This window comes from Rhinolophus sinicus, chromosome 16, assembly GCF_057876585.1.
Source record: "Rhinolophus sinicus isolate RSI-liver-muscle chromosome 16, RSI-T2T, whole genome shotgun sequence".
NCBI classification, from domain to species: domain Eukaryota; kingdom Metazoa; phylum Chordata; class Mammalia; order Chiroptera; family Rhinolophidae; genus Rhinolophus; species Rhinolophus sinicus.
Genome location: NC_142516.1, coordinates 2,933,811 through 2,950,349, shown reverse-complemented (window position 1 = coordinate 2,950,349; position 16,539 = coordinate 2,933,811). Strand labels below are relative to the sequence as shown.

The following is a 16,539-nucleotide window of genomic DNA, read 5'->3' as shown; positions in this document are numbered from 1 at the left end:
TTGGGCTGTTCTGGGGCTTTCCAGCATTGCCATGAGCCCCTCCCCACCAGGAACCTGTCATTAGGTGCAGGCAGGACATTAGGCTGACCCCTGGCAGGTCGTCCTTCCCAGGGTTGGCAGCGCTCTGGCTACTGCATGTCAGGGTATGCCAGGCCCCTGGCACCCAGCTCGCACAGCCACGCCCTCCGCCCCCCCGCACACGGGATGCCCATTCTCTCCTTCACGTACCTGGGTGGGGACCCTCGCTTGGAGGAGAAGGCCCTGCCAGGGTCCCAGGGCTCCTGCCTGGTGGGTCCTCTTCAAGCTCACTTCTGGGTGACCGAGAGCCAGATGGCTCAGCTGCTCACATCCCCAATAGTGACACGGGTAGGACGGTGCTGTCCTTGTCAAGCCCTCTGGCCTCCGTGCATTGTCCCATAAGGGTGAGATGAGTGTTCAGGCCCCACCCAGGCTGGACGGTGCTTCTGTGGGGGCAGGGAGGTCCTTGGCAGACAGACGCCCCACTGGGAGCATCCCCAAGAAGAGGCACAGAGAGCACAAGGGCTGTGCCCCCCACTTCCCCTTGGCAGATAAAGTGGTTGAAGCCCAGGAGACGCCGCCCAGGTCACATGGCCGGGCAGGCCCACCCCAGGACCTCCGCACATGACGGGTGCCTTGTCCACAATCACTAGTGCCTCCCTTTTGTCAGATTCTTTTGTTGCTACTTTTATCAGCTACACTGGAGGGAGGAGTGCCCCACGCCAGCTGCTGCCTGTGAGGCCTCAGAGAAGTAGGGGAACTGGGGGTCACTTGGGCTTTCTACTGCCAGGGGCCGCAGGTCCTCACAGGGAGACGGGCGCCTCGTCCCTGCCGGTCATGTTTCTTCTCTGTTCACCACTTGGAGACCAGAGGCCGGGTGCTGGCCTTGCTCTGATGCGAACCCAGTGCTGGGTGTAGGGATCTGAGGCTGCTGTGGTCTCTCATGGCCCAGGGCAGCCTTGGCTGCCTGTTCAGGCTGATGGACAGGAGCTAGCGGGAGAATTGGGGAACAAGGGGCCTGGCCACCTGCCGTCTGCAGGGCACCACTTTGCCCCGAGCTCCAGGCCCTGCTGAGGACACCGGAGACTCCTTTCTCCCGTCGACTTCCAGCCACTCTCAGCCCAAATCCTGGCACGATGCTCATTTTGTCCAGAAAAAAACTGCAAAACTAGATATGGCAACAGGTGTCTCTAGATCCGGAGTGAGGAAGGACTGACCCAGGGTCGCTGGAGGGGCGAGCTCAGAGGGAGGGAGCTGCGGGGTGGCCCAGGGCAGGCGTGGGGCAGGGCATGGACTGGACCTTCCTGCGGCCGTGGAGGGGCAGGCGAGCGTGGGAGGCAGCCCGGGACGGCCTCTCCCATGATGCCGGGCGCTCTCCAGAAGGTCCAGGGCGGGCCTCCCCAGGAGCAAAGTGTGCGCAAGTCTGTTTCTGAGGAAGGAGCTGGCCTGGAACCTGGCTCTGACCTCCTCATCCACAGCCCCCTCCCAGGACAGGCTGTGAAATGAACACGTGCACGGGCCCAATCCAGGGGTGTGTGGCCAACCGGAGCCTAGAGAAGCAGGCCAGGCCGTCTGGGAAGCCGGCTCCCCTCTCCTCCTCTGGACCCTCGGTGCTAGAACCAGGCCTGAGGTGAGCAGGGGAGGCTGCAGTGTTTCTTCGCCTGAGCCCCCAGAAAGCCAGAGGCCCCCGCCCCCCAGCCCCAGCCTGTGGTCTGGCAGAGGGGCAAAGGCCACCTGAAATCCAAACACTTTCCGTGGCTTCAACTTTATTTGCCTGACCTGTTGCAGCTCAGCCAGGAGCGGGGCTGCGTGGTGTGGAGTCTCTGCGAGCCACCAGGGCCTGCACCCCTTGGCACGAGGGGTACAGCTCTGTTGGGCTGCCTGGCCCCTGGGAACGAAATCCTGCCGGGGCGAGGTGAGGGGGGACCTGGGCATGAGGGTGGGTCGGCCAGGCAGGGAGCAGGGTCACATGACAGATGAAGAGTTCTGAAGGCCCAGCCAAGGGGAGCAGGTGAGTTACCCCCTTTTAAGGCCCTGTGCGAGGTCCTTCCCCCAGCGGCCGGAAGAGATGGGAGACAAGGACAGAAGCATGTCTTAATCACTCGGCAAGCACGGAGGCCACCCGGGCAGGCGTATTCTGTCCGGTTCTTACTCAGACCTGGACATGAACAGGGTCCCGGGGAAACTGAGGCAGGAGATGGCATTTCTGCATGGCTGAGGGAGGGCACTGAGACCTTCCCATCCCCTGCTTCTGCTCACCAATTTCACGGGCTGGTGACTCTCAGATGGCTTTCCCATGTAAAGAACTGAGAGGTCAAGGTAGGGAGGTTTCTTTCTAGATTTCCTCCCTCCTGGGAAACAGAGTGTCCTGCTGAATGGCCTTGCTGACAGGGCTGGTGCCAATCCAGCCATGTGTTCTATGCCTCTAATACTGTGCCCAAGGCAGACATTACTAGTCAATCCCACTCTGTCCCCGGTTCCGGAGGCACCTCGCAGCTCTCCGATGCTCAGAATAGCAGGTGACACCTCTCTGCCTCCCTGCTTTTACGCTGGGCCTCTTCATGTTTACTCAGCACCTTGTAAGAAGCTTATTGTGGTCCCTGAGCCCAAGACGTTATAGGTCTGTTTTTTGGGGGGTGGGGTGGACTAGAGACCACCCTTTGGTCAGTGATCACAGGACGGGCCCTCTGGGTCCTCTCTCCACTCTCTCTGTCCATATCTGTTTGGGGGTTAGCAGACCTGGACTGAAGGCAGGGGAATCCAAGTTCTGGCTGGGGTCTGGGTCCTGCAGCCCAGGGCAGCATAGCTCCATGGCAATCAGTGGTGGGGGGTGGGGCGGGTCACTGGCTTCCTGAGCAGCTGAGGCCCTGCCCACGACCCCATCAATAGATTCCCTTCACCCTCTTGTTGTCAGGGTCAAAAGGAGATTTCAGATGAACCCGAGCAGGGTAGGTCACCCCCATCCTCTCCAGGGCGTAGTCCCCACTCTTCACGAAGTCCGCGGAGACCTAGGTGCAGAGAAGGAGGACGTGGTCACTTGTGACTCCTTGGTGGGAGCTGAGCTCACACCTGCCTGCTTCTCAGGACGGGGGCTTGGCGTCACTGCCTCCCCTGTGGGTCAACCCATCATTGAGCCAAAGGTCCCCTCGCTGAACCGAGGAGCTACCTGAACAGGTAGAGTCTGTGTCCCTGTGCCCTGGAGTTGGATTTGAGCACCTGGGTCCAGCAGAGCCCAGGGCTGGTAGCAATTACGCTCAGGGCTGAGCCACAGGGAGGGCGTCTGAGGGCTCTTCTCTGGGAAGTAGAGGACCCCTCTTTCCTGGCAACTCAGGACCAGGTGAAAAATAATGAAAAACAAACGAGGCTTTTTCTGTGACTGTGGTGTTAGGAGGGAGGGGGCTTTTAAGCCAGACTTCAGAGCCTGATGTGCAAGAGTGGGCTCAAAGCTCCAGGGGTCCAGGCCGCTGGTGCCTAAAGCAGGGGGTAACCCAGACTGGCATGTGGTCCTTACTAATAAACACGCCGGATGCCCCAAATTCTGCTCCGACCCCCAAAGCCTTTCCCTTCAAAGGGCATGTTCCCAATTTTATGAAGGAATCGTGGCTCTCCCACTGCGTGTTGGTAAATGTTTAACAACAGGCTCTCCAAGAAGGCTAGGGGTCCTGACGTAGCGTTTGCCCATGTCTGTGGTGTAAATACTCCAGGGTCCCGATGGTGGAGGTGGGCAGAGATGGACAGTCGGCCCTCACAAGCCAGCCTGAGCCGCCGCGGCCTCCATTGGTCATCCTGGGATATTTGCCTGGGTAACGTGTCAGCTTTCCTTCCTCGATGGGTTAATTATACACCTATCCCCAGTTGGATAGAAAGGGCAAGGACGGTTGCTCTGTGAAAGATGTGACTGGGCCTGCACCCACCCCCACCCCAGCATGGGGTGGACGCAGAGCTTGGGCTGGAACCCAGGGGTCTGTATCAGGCTGTGTCAGAGAAGGTCCTCTGTCACTGCCTGATGCTGCCACCGGCGATGGCAGCTCGTCATCACAACTGCTGCTTAAGTCCCCACCCTGAGTGGGGACCTGTGAGGCAGTCCTCCCTTTATAGCTGAGAAACTGAGGCCCAGAGAGGAGCCCTTGTTCAAGGCCACAGCCCCAAGGCTGTTGGTGCCGTCTCCCAGCCTACTGCAGGGGGCGGCCTTGCTGGGGGCCCTGCTGGGGGCTGCTGCGCCCCCTCCCCGGGGGCCTACACGCCAGGCCCAGCACGTCCCCTGCGCCCCTGCCTGGGTTGGCCTGACTCACTTCCACCTGCCTCCCCCTCGTTGCCTGTCCTAAGTGCCCCCCCTCCAGAGTCTGGGGTGGGGTGAAGCTGCAGCCTATTGCTGTCCAAGATAGTCAGGGGCTCGGGGTGGAAAACTCTGGAGCCAGACCCAGCTGAGTGGGCCTCCCTTCCAGGCCTCAGTTTATCGACTGTCATAGGGCTGGTGTGGGAGTCTCAGGAGGAAAGCAGGTGAAGCCGTAAAGGTGCTGGCAGTGACCATGAGCTCCTTCTTCTCCTCACGTCACAGCACCCGCCTGTCCTGCTTGAGCAGAGACCCCTCGGTGGCTCGGAGCCCCTGCAAGCCCTTACGGCCCTTTCTCTGCCCCTCCCCCACGTACACGGAGGGAGGCATCTGTGCTGGGGAGGTGGAGACTATTTGGGTTTATAGATGGTTGTTTGGGCAAAATGTTTAGATTTTCTCCACCTGGATCATGCCATCCCTTCTGTCTCACTGCCAAGCACCCAAACTGTGCCTGTGTGTGCACGTGTGTCTATGTGTGTGCATAATGCCAAAATGTGTGCACAGGCTCGTGTGCACGCACGCGTGTATACACTGATATGTGTACACAGCTGCGTGCATGCACAGGTATGCACACATGTGTGCCATGTGCACTGTGAGGGCGTGCGTGTACACACATGGCATCATGTAGGGAGCAAGGGACCTGCCAGGCAGGAGAGTGTGTGAAGCTGCGCCCTGTGCTCTGGGAGGGACCTGCCTGGGTCCAAGCAGGAGGGGCCGTCGTGCAGCCTCCAAGCTCTGGGCCTCAGCCCTGCAACTGAAAGGACGGGACTGAATTAGAAGGTGGGTGTCTCCCCAGGTGGGATTTTCTTCAGGCCCTGAGCTGGGGGATGCAGGCTGAGTGGGAGCCAGACACCAAGAGTGTGAGACCTCCCTGCTTGGGGCTGTGGTAAGGACAGGCTGGGAGCAGCCAAGACGGGAGACCACTGCCTGCCCGGGAAGTCCGAGGCGCTGAGCCGGGAAGTGACGGCGCCACGGCAGGGCTGGCGGGGCAGTGAGGGCTAAGGCCAGGCACTGCCCAGGGGCCAGGAGAGCAACACTGCAGCACGTCAGCACTTCGGCTCTGAGCCCCACTCCCGGGGCCCGCTGCCCACAGCTGGGGGACGTTCAGCAGTGACTCAGGGTCCCCATCGACTGGAGGGAAGCACAGATAGCACCAGAGCCTGCCTGCAGGGCAGGGGGTGGATGGGATGTGTGTGCAAAGCGTCCAGGGAAAGTTGTTGCCCCTGAACCCGTCCGGGCCCCTATTCCCTTGGCTTTTACAGATGGGAGGTGACATCACATACCCGTGGGCCATGGTCAAGGTGCCAGGCAGGGAGCAGGGAGGAGGGAAAGCCCAAGGCTGCAGCGGCCTCTCCAAGCCCAGAGCTGGGAGCTGGGTGGAGTGGCCTCAGGACTGGGGCCTGGGGCAGCAGAAGGCGCCTCACTCAGGCTTGGGGCAGATGGCAGAAAGTCTCCTGTGGATGCCTCAGCATGGAGAGGTGTGGCCCTGCTAATGGGCAGCTCCGCCCTCGCCCTAGGATGGGGAAGAGGATGCAGGGGCCACCCTTCTGGGGCGCCCCCTGTCTCCTCCCTCCGGCCGTCCAGGGCTGCCTCTGCACTTGGCCGTGACGTTTATTTCTCTGTCCACTCCCCCTGTCCCACCCCAGTACAAGCTCCCAGGGGCCACCTGGGTCTTGCCAGCTCTGCCTGCTGGGCCTGGGGCACGTCTTGTCTGAGTGAAGGAGGAAAGGAGGGACGTGGGTCCTGGCCTCTGAGCCGAGTCCAGGCCTCCACCCACCCTGAGTCCACCTAGAGCACAGGGTGGGCGGCAGCTCGAGGGTGGGGGCTCTGGCCCATGGAGCAGAGGGTGCCAGCCCAGCCCAGACCCTCCTTCTGACCAGGAGTAGCCTGGAGCTCACAAAGTCAGATCCTTCCAGAAAGAAAATACAGGAACAGAAGCTCACTCTGCCCAGAGACACGGCCCCATTCGTCAGTCAGCTCACTGTGCTCCCATCCCCCGATACCCAGCATGCAATGGGACTCACCGGCCCGCCGCTGGGGTCGCGGATGTAGCCGTAAGCGAGCGTCTTGTCGATGGTGAAGCCAAAATCGGCCCTGCGGATGTGGCCCACCACGTGGCCGTTCCTCCAGATGGCCTCCAGCCCGAACATGGGCACTTTCCTGGAAGAAGCAATGAGAGAGCTGGGACCCCGGAGCCCCCCACCCCAACCCCACCCCTGCGCTTTGGCCTGGCGGGGACAGAGGGAAGCGGACCATCCCCGCTGCAGCTGGTGGCTGGAGTTCTGTGAATCCTACACCGAGTGGAAGAGCCTGGCCAGGGTCTGCGTGCCTCCTGGTCCTGGAGCAAAATGGTCTGGGCCCCACCTGTCCAATGGGTGAGGGTGGGATGGAAGGAGGTTTTATAAACATATCTGCGTATCTTTCAGTGTCACCCCGGTCTTACAGAGTCAGTGCCATGTCTACCTGGGGAAACAAGCTCAGGGAGGCCATCCGTCTCACTCAGGGCCCAGAGCACAGTGGCAGGAGTTGTCTGAGACTCCACAGCCGGCATCCTGCCCATGTCTGTCCTAAAGATTGGGACAGCAAGATGCAGAGCCTGCTCTGTCTGTGTCCCCAAACCATAGCTGAGCTGCTCCCGGGGAGGTGGACAAGCAGTCATACAGACAGACAGCCTGACAGGAGCAGGGAGAAGCCGTAGGACGGTGACAAACCACAGCTCTGCGCACCCGCCACCTCCCCTCCACTCATCACTCCTGACACTTCTTTTGAAAGCTCCAGAAATCTGGGAGAAGTGGCACTGGCTCTCAGCACCCAATCAACAAAGCTGGAGCAGCCACCGTCCTGAGACTGTTGCTACTCAGATTCCTGTCCAACACGTACTGTCATCTCGGTGACTCTGCCCAAGTGGAATCAGGGACAGCACGGGCAACAAGCTAAAGCCACCCCTTGGGGCAGAGTGAGGGGCCAGGTCCCCACACACAGGGGCTCTCCTTCCACCTCTGCCGTGTGGCTGGCATTAGCCACTGGTCCCTTGGTACCCGTGGTCTCCAACTGTAAGTGGGGATGGTGCCCCAGCCTGGCCCTTCCCCCGCGTCCCCCCATCCCTGACACAGGGAGGATTTTATTGGAACACAGTGGGAGGTTACAGCACCGCGGTTGGTGACTAGGAGCGAGCTCCAGGCAGGGCTCACCCTCCTCGGCCCGAGGCCCGAGCGGCGGCTTGGCAGGGTCTTTCTCTTATAAAACGTGCATTGGACGAGGGCACGTCCTCTCCACGTCCCCATGGGCCCAGCTAACCCTACCCTTCCAGACGTATTAGGACCACAGGACACTCACTCGTCCACGGTGAAGCACACCAGGCGCCGGCGGAGGCCTGCAGCCCGCTGCTTCTCCAGGGCCTCGCGCCCCAGGAAGGGCGTGTTGGACTTGAGCTTGCAGGTGAAGGCCAAGCCCGCCTCCAGAGGGCTGTCGTCTGCCCGCAGGTCTGCGTGCCAGTGCCGATAGCCTGTGCGGAGGGGTCACCACAGGCTCAGTGCCCCCTGGGCCAGATGCCCCACCAGCATTCCAGCCTCCAAACCACGGGCTGGGGTGTTGGGGAGGGGGCTTGTGAAGGGTCCCCGGCAGACTCCCTCAGGGAAACTAGGCACTGAATCCAAGCCCAGCTCTGGCCCCTGGCCCCACACCACTGGGCCAGCACCCCCCACCCCCCACCACTGATGTAGGTGTCACTCACCCGTGCCGTCCGGACCCTGTACTCACCTTTCTCAATGCTCAGGGAGTCGATGGCCCGGTAACCCGCGTTAACAAGGCCGTGCTTGGCCCCTGCTGTCATCACGGCCTGGTACACGGGCACGCAGGATGACCTCGGGATGTGTAGCTCCCAGCCCATCTCCCCCACGAAGGACAGCCTCATGGCCCGGACCTGGGGGGACAGTCACGGCTCACACACGGGCTGGGGTCAGACGACTGAGGTCCGAGCCCAGCCGCCACTTGCTGGAGGACAGTTCCTGCTGTCATCATCATTATTACATTATTAGCTGGTCCAGGGCCCAGACCAGCTCCTCACCGAAAAGTGGGGTCTCCCAAGGAGAGTTCCCAGGAGCACTCTGGAATCTTTAAGGGGAGAAGGGGTGTCCACGTTGATAGTGGGGAAAGCAGACACCAGCTCCCAGGCCTCAGCCCTTCTTCTAAGTGACTGCCCTGAGGCCGCTGTAATGAAGGGCCACACACTGGGATGCTTCAAACAACAGAAACAGATTCCCTCCCAGCTCTGGAGGCTTGAAGTCAAAATGAAGGTGTCAGCAGCCTTGCTCCCTCCAGAGGCTCTAGGGGAAAATCCTTCCAGCCTCTCCCAGCTTCTGGGGGCCCCAAGTACTCCACGTCACCCCAGTCTCCATTTCCATCATCACATGGCCTCCCCTCTGTGTCTGTCCTTTCATCTCTTATCAGGACACTTATCATTGGATGCAGCAGCAGTGGTACCCACGCCAATCCTGGATGATTTCACCTCAAGATCTTTACCTAATTACATCTGCAAAGACCCTATTTCCAAATACGGTCCCATTCACAGTCCCCGGGGCAGGCCATGGACATGTTTTGGGAGGCCACCATCCGATCACTGCAGTGACCTTGGACCAGCCTCTTGACCCCGTATAGCCTCCATTTCCTTGTCTGTAATTGGGTCAGGGGCCCTGGCTCCATCTGCTTTAAGCTCTGAGATGCGTCCATGAGGGAGTAGATGGGCAGTCAGTGGCACGGCTCGCAAATCACCATGGCTGCACTTAGTGGGTTCAGGGGCATTGAGAGGGGACACAGCTGAGCACTGATCATGACACCCACCCCCACCCCGCCTGCTCAGCCTAGGCCAGGTGCTGGGGTCAGGAGATACACACAGCCTCTGCCCTCCTGGACTCAAGTCTTTGAAGGGCCAGAAGCACCAGCCAGTTCTCTGACAACCATGCGCTAGGTGGCCGGAGTGCCGGAAGGACGAACTCTGCCTGGGAGGGTCGGACCCGGCTGGAAGGTTGGGCAGAGTTTGTCACTGCAGACAGGCCTCCCAGGAAGGGCAGGTGCAAAGACGAAGAGCTGGGCAGGCATGTAGTGGGGCCAGGTGGGGCTGCAAGAACCTTCCCCTCCGGGTTTGAACATTTGACTGGGAAAGCCACTTGTGTAAGAGCTGGTTCCCAGACGCCCGGAACAGACTGTGGCCCCCAAGCCCCACGGGAATGCCAGTGCCGTTCACGGAGCTCTGCACGCACCGTACGTCATCAAACCCCTTCTCGGCGCCACATGGTGGTGGAAGCGCCGTAAATAAAACCCAGTGATGGTACAGAAACAGAGACTCTGGGGCGCCACGCTGGCCCAGCACACGCAGCTCTGACGGGGACAGCTGGTCTGGGCGTGTGTGTCCCTCACACCTGTGTACCAGGCGCAGCTGCATGGGGTCCACCACCAGCGTGGGTGACTGCTCAGGAGCATGTCACTTTTCCTGCCCTTTTGGTTTGGTTGCATGTCATTTACACCCTCAGCAACTGGTGTCTGCTTCCAGGCCTCAGGCAAATCCTTGAACCCGCAGCGTCCCCGTGGATAAGGCCTGACTGCTCCGCCCTGGGACCATCCAGCTCACAGAAGGGACATTGAGAGCACGCCCAGTCACAGCTCACAGAGCTCCAGGAGCTGATTCCATCACTGCTGTCAGGTTTGTCAGGTGCAGCTCCCGCCAGGATAATACCTGCACAGAAGGAAAGTGAAGACCACGCTCCCGACCCAGAACCAGCTCCTTGTAAACCTAACACTGATCACACTACCACCGAGGGGCTGGATTCTGAAAGCTTTTAAAGCAGCGCAAATTTGCTCTGAGTTGCCATTTGCCTGGGCCTCTTAAAAAAACTCAAAATTGACACAGAAAATGTACTGTTGACATTTCCCCGCTCCCCTGGTGCAAGCCAGAGGCCCCTGACAAAGATTGCCTTGTCAACGGGGTTCTAATTTTAGACAGCCTACTGAGGAGCTTGGAGCTCAAGGCTAATCTCATTTCGAAACAGAAAAATCCTGTTTAAAGCTCACCCGTTAATAGCCTCAGGATTGAGGGTTCGAGTCAGATACACACCCCCCCAGCTAAGTGACATGGTCAGGCACTTGGGCTCCATTAATTCATGGGTGGATGAAGCCCCTGCCCCAGCTCCCAGAAGCCCAGCGCAGTGGGGGCTGCTGCATCTGACTCTCCACTGTGCCCCATGCATAGGCCCTGCCCACAGAGGGGCTGACTACAGGCTTCCTGAACGAAGGAGGAGAAAAACAGGAGCAGGTGGACCTCTGCTTCCCAGAAAAGTGAGGGAAAGAGTTAGGGGCATTCCAGGTGCCTTCTAAGTTCACAGAATCACTGGTTCTCGGGATATCTTGCACACTTCTCCACGGAAGCGGTGGAGATGGCGAAGTCCTCACTGCTGAGCGGGGACACAGTGAAGGGAAAGGCCTGGCATGAGGACGTCTGGACCAGGGGCTCTGGGTCAGCCAGACCTGGGAGCAGACAGCAGCACCAGAACCTTCCAGCCACCTACACGAGGCGGCCTCTCCTGGCCTCAGTGTCCCCACCTGATAAATGGGGTGAGGCCAGTGCTGTGAGCACCCACTTCATGGGGCGCGTGATGCCCAGTGCGCATCCACCTGCCAGTCATGTTGGCTTGGATGAGCTGGAAAAGCAGCCCCCAGCAAACCCCGTGTGAGACAGAGCCCTGCATTCTTACGGGAACCACAGGCAGTGGATGGAGCCACAGAATCGTGGAAGGTCCTCAGGAAGGACTTACACCAGGTTTTGTTTAAACCCTTTTCTCACCCTAAGGACTCCCCCAGAGACTGTTGGAACTAATAATCAAATTCAGCAAGTTTGCAGGATACGAAATCAACACACAAAAATCAGTTGTGTTTCTATACCCCAACAGTGAACAATCCAAAAAGAAAATTTAAAAACAATCCCGTTTACAATAACATCAAAAAGAATAAAATACTTAGGAGTAAACCCACCATGGAGGTGAAAGATTTGTACAGTGAAGACTACAAAACATTGGTAAATGAAATGAAAGTCACAAATAAATGGAAAGATATCCCACATTCATGGATTGGAAGACTTAATATCATTAAGATATCAATACTACTCTAAAGCTATCTACAGATTTAATACAATCCATATTAAAATCCCAATGGCGTTTTTTGAAGAAATAGAAAAGCCCATCCTAAACTTCATATGGAAACTCAAGGGACTTCCAACAGCCAAAACAATCTTGAGAATGAAGAACAAGGCTGGAGAACTCACACATCTGAATTTCAAACTCACTACAAAGCTACAGTAATCAAAACAGTGTGGTAATGGCCTAAAGTCAGATAAACCAATAGAACAGAAAAGAGAGTCGAGAAATAAACCCATGTGTATATGGTCAAGTGACCTTCAACAAAGCTGCCAAGACCACACAATGGAGAAAGGACAGGCTCTTCAACAACTAGTGTTGGGAAACTGAATATACACAAAAGAATGAAGCTGGACCCTTATATTACACCACATATAAACACTAATGGATTAAAGAACTAAATGTAAAACCATGCAACTCCTAGAAGAAAACATCGGGGAAAAGCTTGATGACATTTGACTTGGCAATGATTTCTTAGATATGACACCAAAGGCATAGATGACAAAAGCAAAAATATGCTAATGGGACTACATTAAATGTAAAAACTTCTGTGCAACCAAGGATACAATCAACAGTGAAAAGGCAATCTGCAGAATGGGAGAAAATATTTACAAATCACATATTCAATATGGGCTTAATATCCAGAACATATAAAGAACTTCTACAATTCAACAACAACAACAAAAATAACTTGATTAAGAAATGAGTAAAGGAGTTGAATAGATGTTTCTTCAAAGATGATATGCAAATGGCCAATAAGCACACGAAAAGATGCTCAACATCACTAATCATCAGAGAAATGCAAATCAGAACCACAGTGAGATATACTCTCATCCCTATTAGGATGGCTACTATTACAAACCAAAACAAAACAGAAAATAACCAGTGGTGGCCAGCATGTGGAGAAATTAGAAAACTTGGGCACAGTTGGTAGAGATATAAAATGGTGCATCAGTATGGCAGTTCTTTGAAATATTAAAAATAGAATTACCATATGTCCAGCAATGCTCCTTCTGGGTATGTATCCAAAAGAGTTGAAAACAAGATCTCGAGCTGATATTTGCACACCCGTTTTCACAGCAGCATTATTCACAATAGTCAAGAGGTGGAAATGAACCAGGTGTCCCGCAACAGATGATGGATAAACAAAATGTGGTCCATTCACACACACAATGGAATATTATTCAGCCATTAATAGGAAGGAAATCCTGACACATACCACAACAGGGATGAGCCTTGAGAACATTATGCTGAGTGAACTAAGCCAGTCCCCAAAAAAGACAAATCCTATATGATTCCACTTACAGGACGTACCTAAAGTAGGCAAGTTCATTGAAACAGGAAGTAGAATGAATGATGGTTACCAGGAGCTGGGGGGCGGGGAGGAATGGCAGTTGTTTAATGACTGAGTTTCAGTTTTGCAGGATAAAACATTTGTGGAGCTCTGTTGCAAAACAACGTGAATGTGCTTAACACGATTGAACCATATGCTTTAAAAGGGTTAAGATGATAAAACAAAACAAAACACCCTTTTCTCCACGGATGGCACCCCCATCCCAAAGGGACTGAGTGACTCATCTTTTCCTGATGCTCTGGGCACCAAGAGTGAGGGAGAGAAGAAGTGGACTCAGAACAGGACCACACACAGTGCCCTACACTGACCCACTCGAATATTTTTAGGTGGGAGGGGATATGCTCAGGTTTCAGTACAATGGGGACTTAGGGGCTCGATTCCATGCTTGGTGCATCGCTGAACTTCCCGCCAACTTTCCTGGGAGATGACTCGAGTCCAAAGAGGTGCTGGGCCCCGCCTCAGCTTTCATCAAAGGCCACACGGGTGCTCAGGGCAGGGGCGGCCACAGCGCTCCCATGGATGCTCTGGGCATGTGCATCATCAAAACAAGCCTGGAGTATACCTTTCTGGGTATATACCACGGGAGGGCTTGAGCAGATGTGCCCACAGACGCCCTTTTCAGATCACGTTAGCTCATAGCAGTTTTACAAGTTTCCGGGGCGTTTGATTGTGTAACAGCACCCCCGACACACCAGGCACATCCACCAAACCGAGCCACCCCTTAAATAAGTGAGGATCTCAGAGATCCCGGAGGCAGGAGGTGGGCACGGATCAGAGCAGGTATAGCCCTCTGCAGGGACCTGGGAACCTGAACCCACAGGAGAGGGAAGAAGCAAAAGTTGGTGGTAAGATCAGAGGATCTTCACTTTTTAAGTGATGGCTCTGAAGGCTCAGAGGATATCTTGATTCTAAAAATGTTCAGCTGTAGGCGTGTGAGATCTCTCTCAGTGGTCTGGTCCAGAAAGCTAATGTGTGGTGGTAGTGATGATGGTGATGATGGTGCTGACAGTGGTGAGGACGATGGTGATGGTGATGGTGGTGGTGGTGGTGATGGTGCTGGTGGTGATGGTGATGATGATGGTGGTGATGGTGGTGATGATGGTGATGATGGTGGTGATGATGGTGATGATGGTGGTGATGATGGTGATGATGGTGATGACAGTGGTGATGGTGGTGATGACAGTGGTGAGGACGATGGTGATGGTGCTGGTGGTGGTGATGATGGTGATGGTGATGATGGTGATGATGGTGATGACAGTGGTGATGGTGGTGATGACAGTGGTGAGGACGATGGTGATGGTGCTAGTGATGGTGCTGGTGGTGATGGTGATGATGATGGTGGTGATGGTGGTGATGATGGTGATGATGGTGATGACAGTGGTGATGGTGGTGATGACAGTGGTGAGGACGATGGTGATGGTGCTGGTGATGGTGCTGGTGGTGATGGTGATGATGATGGTGGTGATGGTGGTGATGATGGTGGTGATGGTGGTGATGATGGTGATGATGGTGGTGATGATGGTGATGATGGTGATGACAGTGGTGATGGTGGTGATGACGGTGGTGATGACGATAGTGATGGTGGTGGTGACAGTGGTGGTGATGATGATAGTGGTGATGATGATGGTGATGGTGGTGGTGGTGCTGATGTTAGTGATGATGGAGATGGTGGTGATGGTGGTGATGGTGCTGGTGATGGTGATGGTGGTGGTGGTGGTGATGGTGGTGGTGATGGTGATGGTGGTGGTGGTGGTGATGGTGGTGATGTTAGTGATGATGGAGATGGTGGTGAAGGTGGTGATGGTGGTGATGGTGCTGGTGGTGGTGATGGTGATGCTGGTGATGGTGATGGTAGTAGGGATGATGAGTGGAATAAGAATAAAAGGTGTGATGCTCAAACTACACTTCACAAACTTGACCCTCTCTGAGGATCTTAAAAGCCCCACAGACACTGGCCAACCCTCAGGTTCCTCTCCCAGCCCTCAGGAATGCTGGGTCCAACCGCTGGATGCTCCTTTGAGGAAAGCACACCTCCCTGGCCGGACCTGAGCTTCAGATTTCAAGTTGCTAATGAAAGCTATGACTCACCCCCCCAAAAAAAAAAGACCCTGCCTGTACCCACAGACAATGGCAGGGGCTGCACTCAGGCTTCCCGCACTCCCTGCAGAGAAAGGATGGAGGCTGCCTTGGAGGAAATCCTGGACTCTCTGATGCACACACCCAGGGTCCCTCAGCACCGCCGACCTCATTCAGGCCACACTTCGCCCTCACACTCACAGCAAGAAGACATCACTGCCCACCACGGGACACCTTGAATCGTGGCTGCAGGTTCCTCAGCTACATCCATAGACCCTGCTCGTGCCCCCACCCTGGCTCCCCAGGGCCACGACAAATTTGCACAGATTGTACAAAGTGATTTTTAGGCGGCTGCTAAAACCCAATTGGCAAATGCAGTATCCGTGGAGGTCGGGCCTCCGGCCACAGAACCTCTGACTGTCTGTAGAATGTGTGCGGGTGGGAGAACTTTCCACCCTGAAGTAATCGAATCCATAGTGACGACTTCACACTGTCAGGAAAAGAAATTACATTTCCTTTTGATCTGCAATTAATTTTCAGAAGAAAATCACTTTGTCACCATGTCTCTTGCTGAGCTTCTAGACTGGCACCTGCCACTTTCCAGAGGGGGCCCTGTCCTCACCGAGCCCTGGGAACACCCGTCTGCCTGGTAACCACACCAGGAGAGCACTTCCCACAGGGAACCTCGCTGGCCTTGAGGCCAACACGTGGGAGGCAAGGACATCTGGTCAGTTGGCTGCCGAGGGGACAGCCTCTCCCCGCCCCCTGTTCTTCCTCTAGGAATGCAAGGATCATGGAAGGCTGGGGCTGATCCAAGCATCTCAGAGAATTATTGCAAAACAACGACGCTGCTCAGCTGGGAGCGTCGCTCAGCCAGGGTCGCCTACCCATCCGTTGGCTGTGAGTGTGGGTCCCGGTGGGCAGTGGCAGGGTCCTTCCCACCCACCCTTGGGCCTGGGCTGCGGCTCTGGGCTCGGGCTCACACCATTCCGTGCACGGGGCCCCGGAGGCCTTACCGACTACACAGGCACATACATTCCTCTCCCGCATCTGGTTGGCTGGGATCCAATTATCTCCCATAAATACTTGGCCCAGCCCGGCGCCCCGGCCCCAGTGTCTCTTCACATTGAGGGACGTGGCGTCAACAAGTGCTGAAGCCAAGACGAGACCTCATTTAGGAGAATCTGAAATCCCCCCGGATCCAGGAGAATTCAGGATGTCTGCACCGACCTATGGGATGGACTCGAGACATTGTCTAACCGTGCTGCTGCCGATGGGGAAACTAAAGCCCAGGGAGGCAGCCCCCCAGAAGGCCGGGGCAGGACGAGACGCCAGGCCTGCCAGCTCCCAGCTCTGCGAGCACTGGGTGACTTTCCGTGCTGATCCGTTCCCACCTTGAGCATGTCAGTGACCCCGCGGGACCCGCCATTTAGCCCCGATGACATTAAATCCGTGTGTTCTGAGGTCGGCTGGTCTTCCTAAGGAGCAAGGCAATGTCCCCTTGGCCCTTGGCACTGGCTCTCACTGTCCCCTTCCAGGAACCTTGGGATGAACTTCTGGCTGAGATGGTGGGA

General features: G+C 56.2%; 1 protein-coding gene across 4 annotated transcripts in view; it reads right to left on the bottom strand.

Annotated features, from left to right (window-relative positions):
- Positions 1-1,767: 1,767 nt before the first annotated feature.
- Positions 1,768-16,539, bottom strand: part of SARDH (sarcosine dehydrogenase) — a 59,949-nt gene continuing 45,177 nt past the window's right edge. For 2 of the 4 annotated variants that reach the window (XR_012495994.2, XR_016019465.1), the window contains 5 exons: positions 8,111-8,273; positions 7,688-7,856; positions 6,376-6,511; positions 1,865-3,026; positions 1,768-1,823 (listed from right to left, as the gene is read on the bottom strand). Coding sequence is in view for 2 of the 4 variants with exons in the window: in XM_074331323.2 (XP_074187424.2) it covers positions 2,901-3,026; positions 6,376-6,511; positions 7,688-7,856; positions 8,111-8,273 (594 nt within the window). In the remaining 2 variants the exon portion in view is untranslated. Of the gene's footprint in view, positions 3,027-6,375; positions 6,512-7,687; positions 7,857-8,110; positions 8,274-16,539 lie in introns of all 4 variants that reach the window. The other 2 variants (XM_074331323.2, XM_074331324.2) reach the window with 1 other exon arrangement.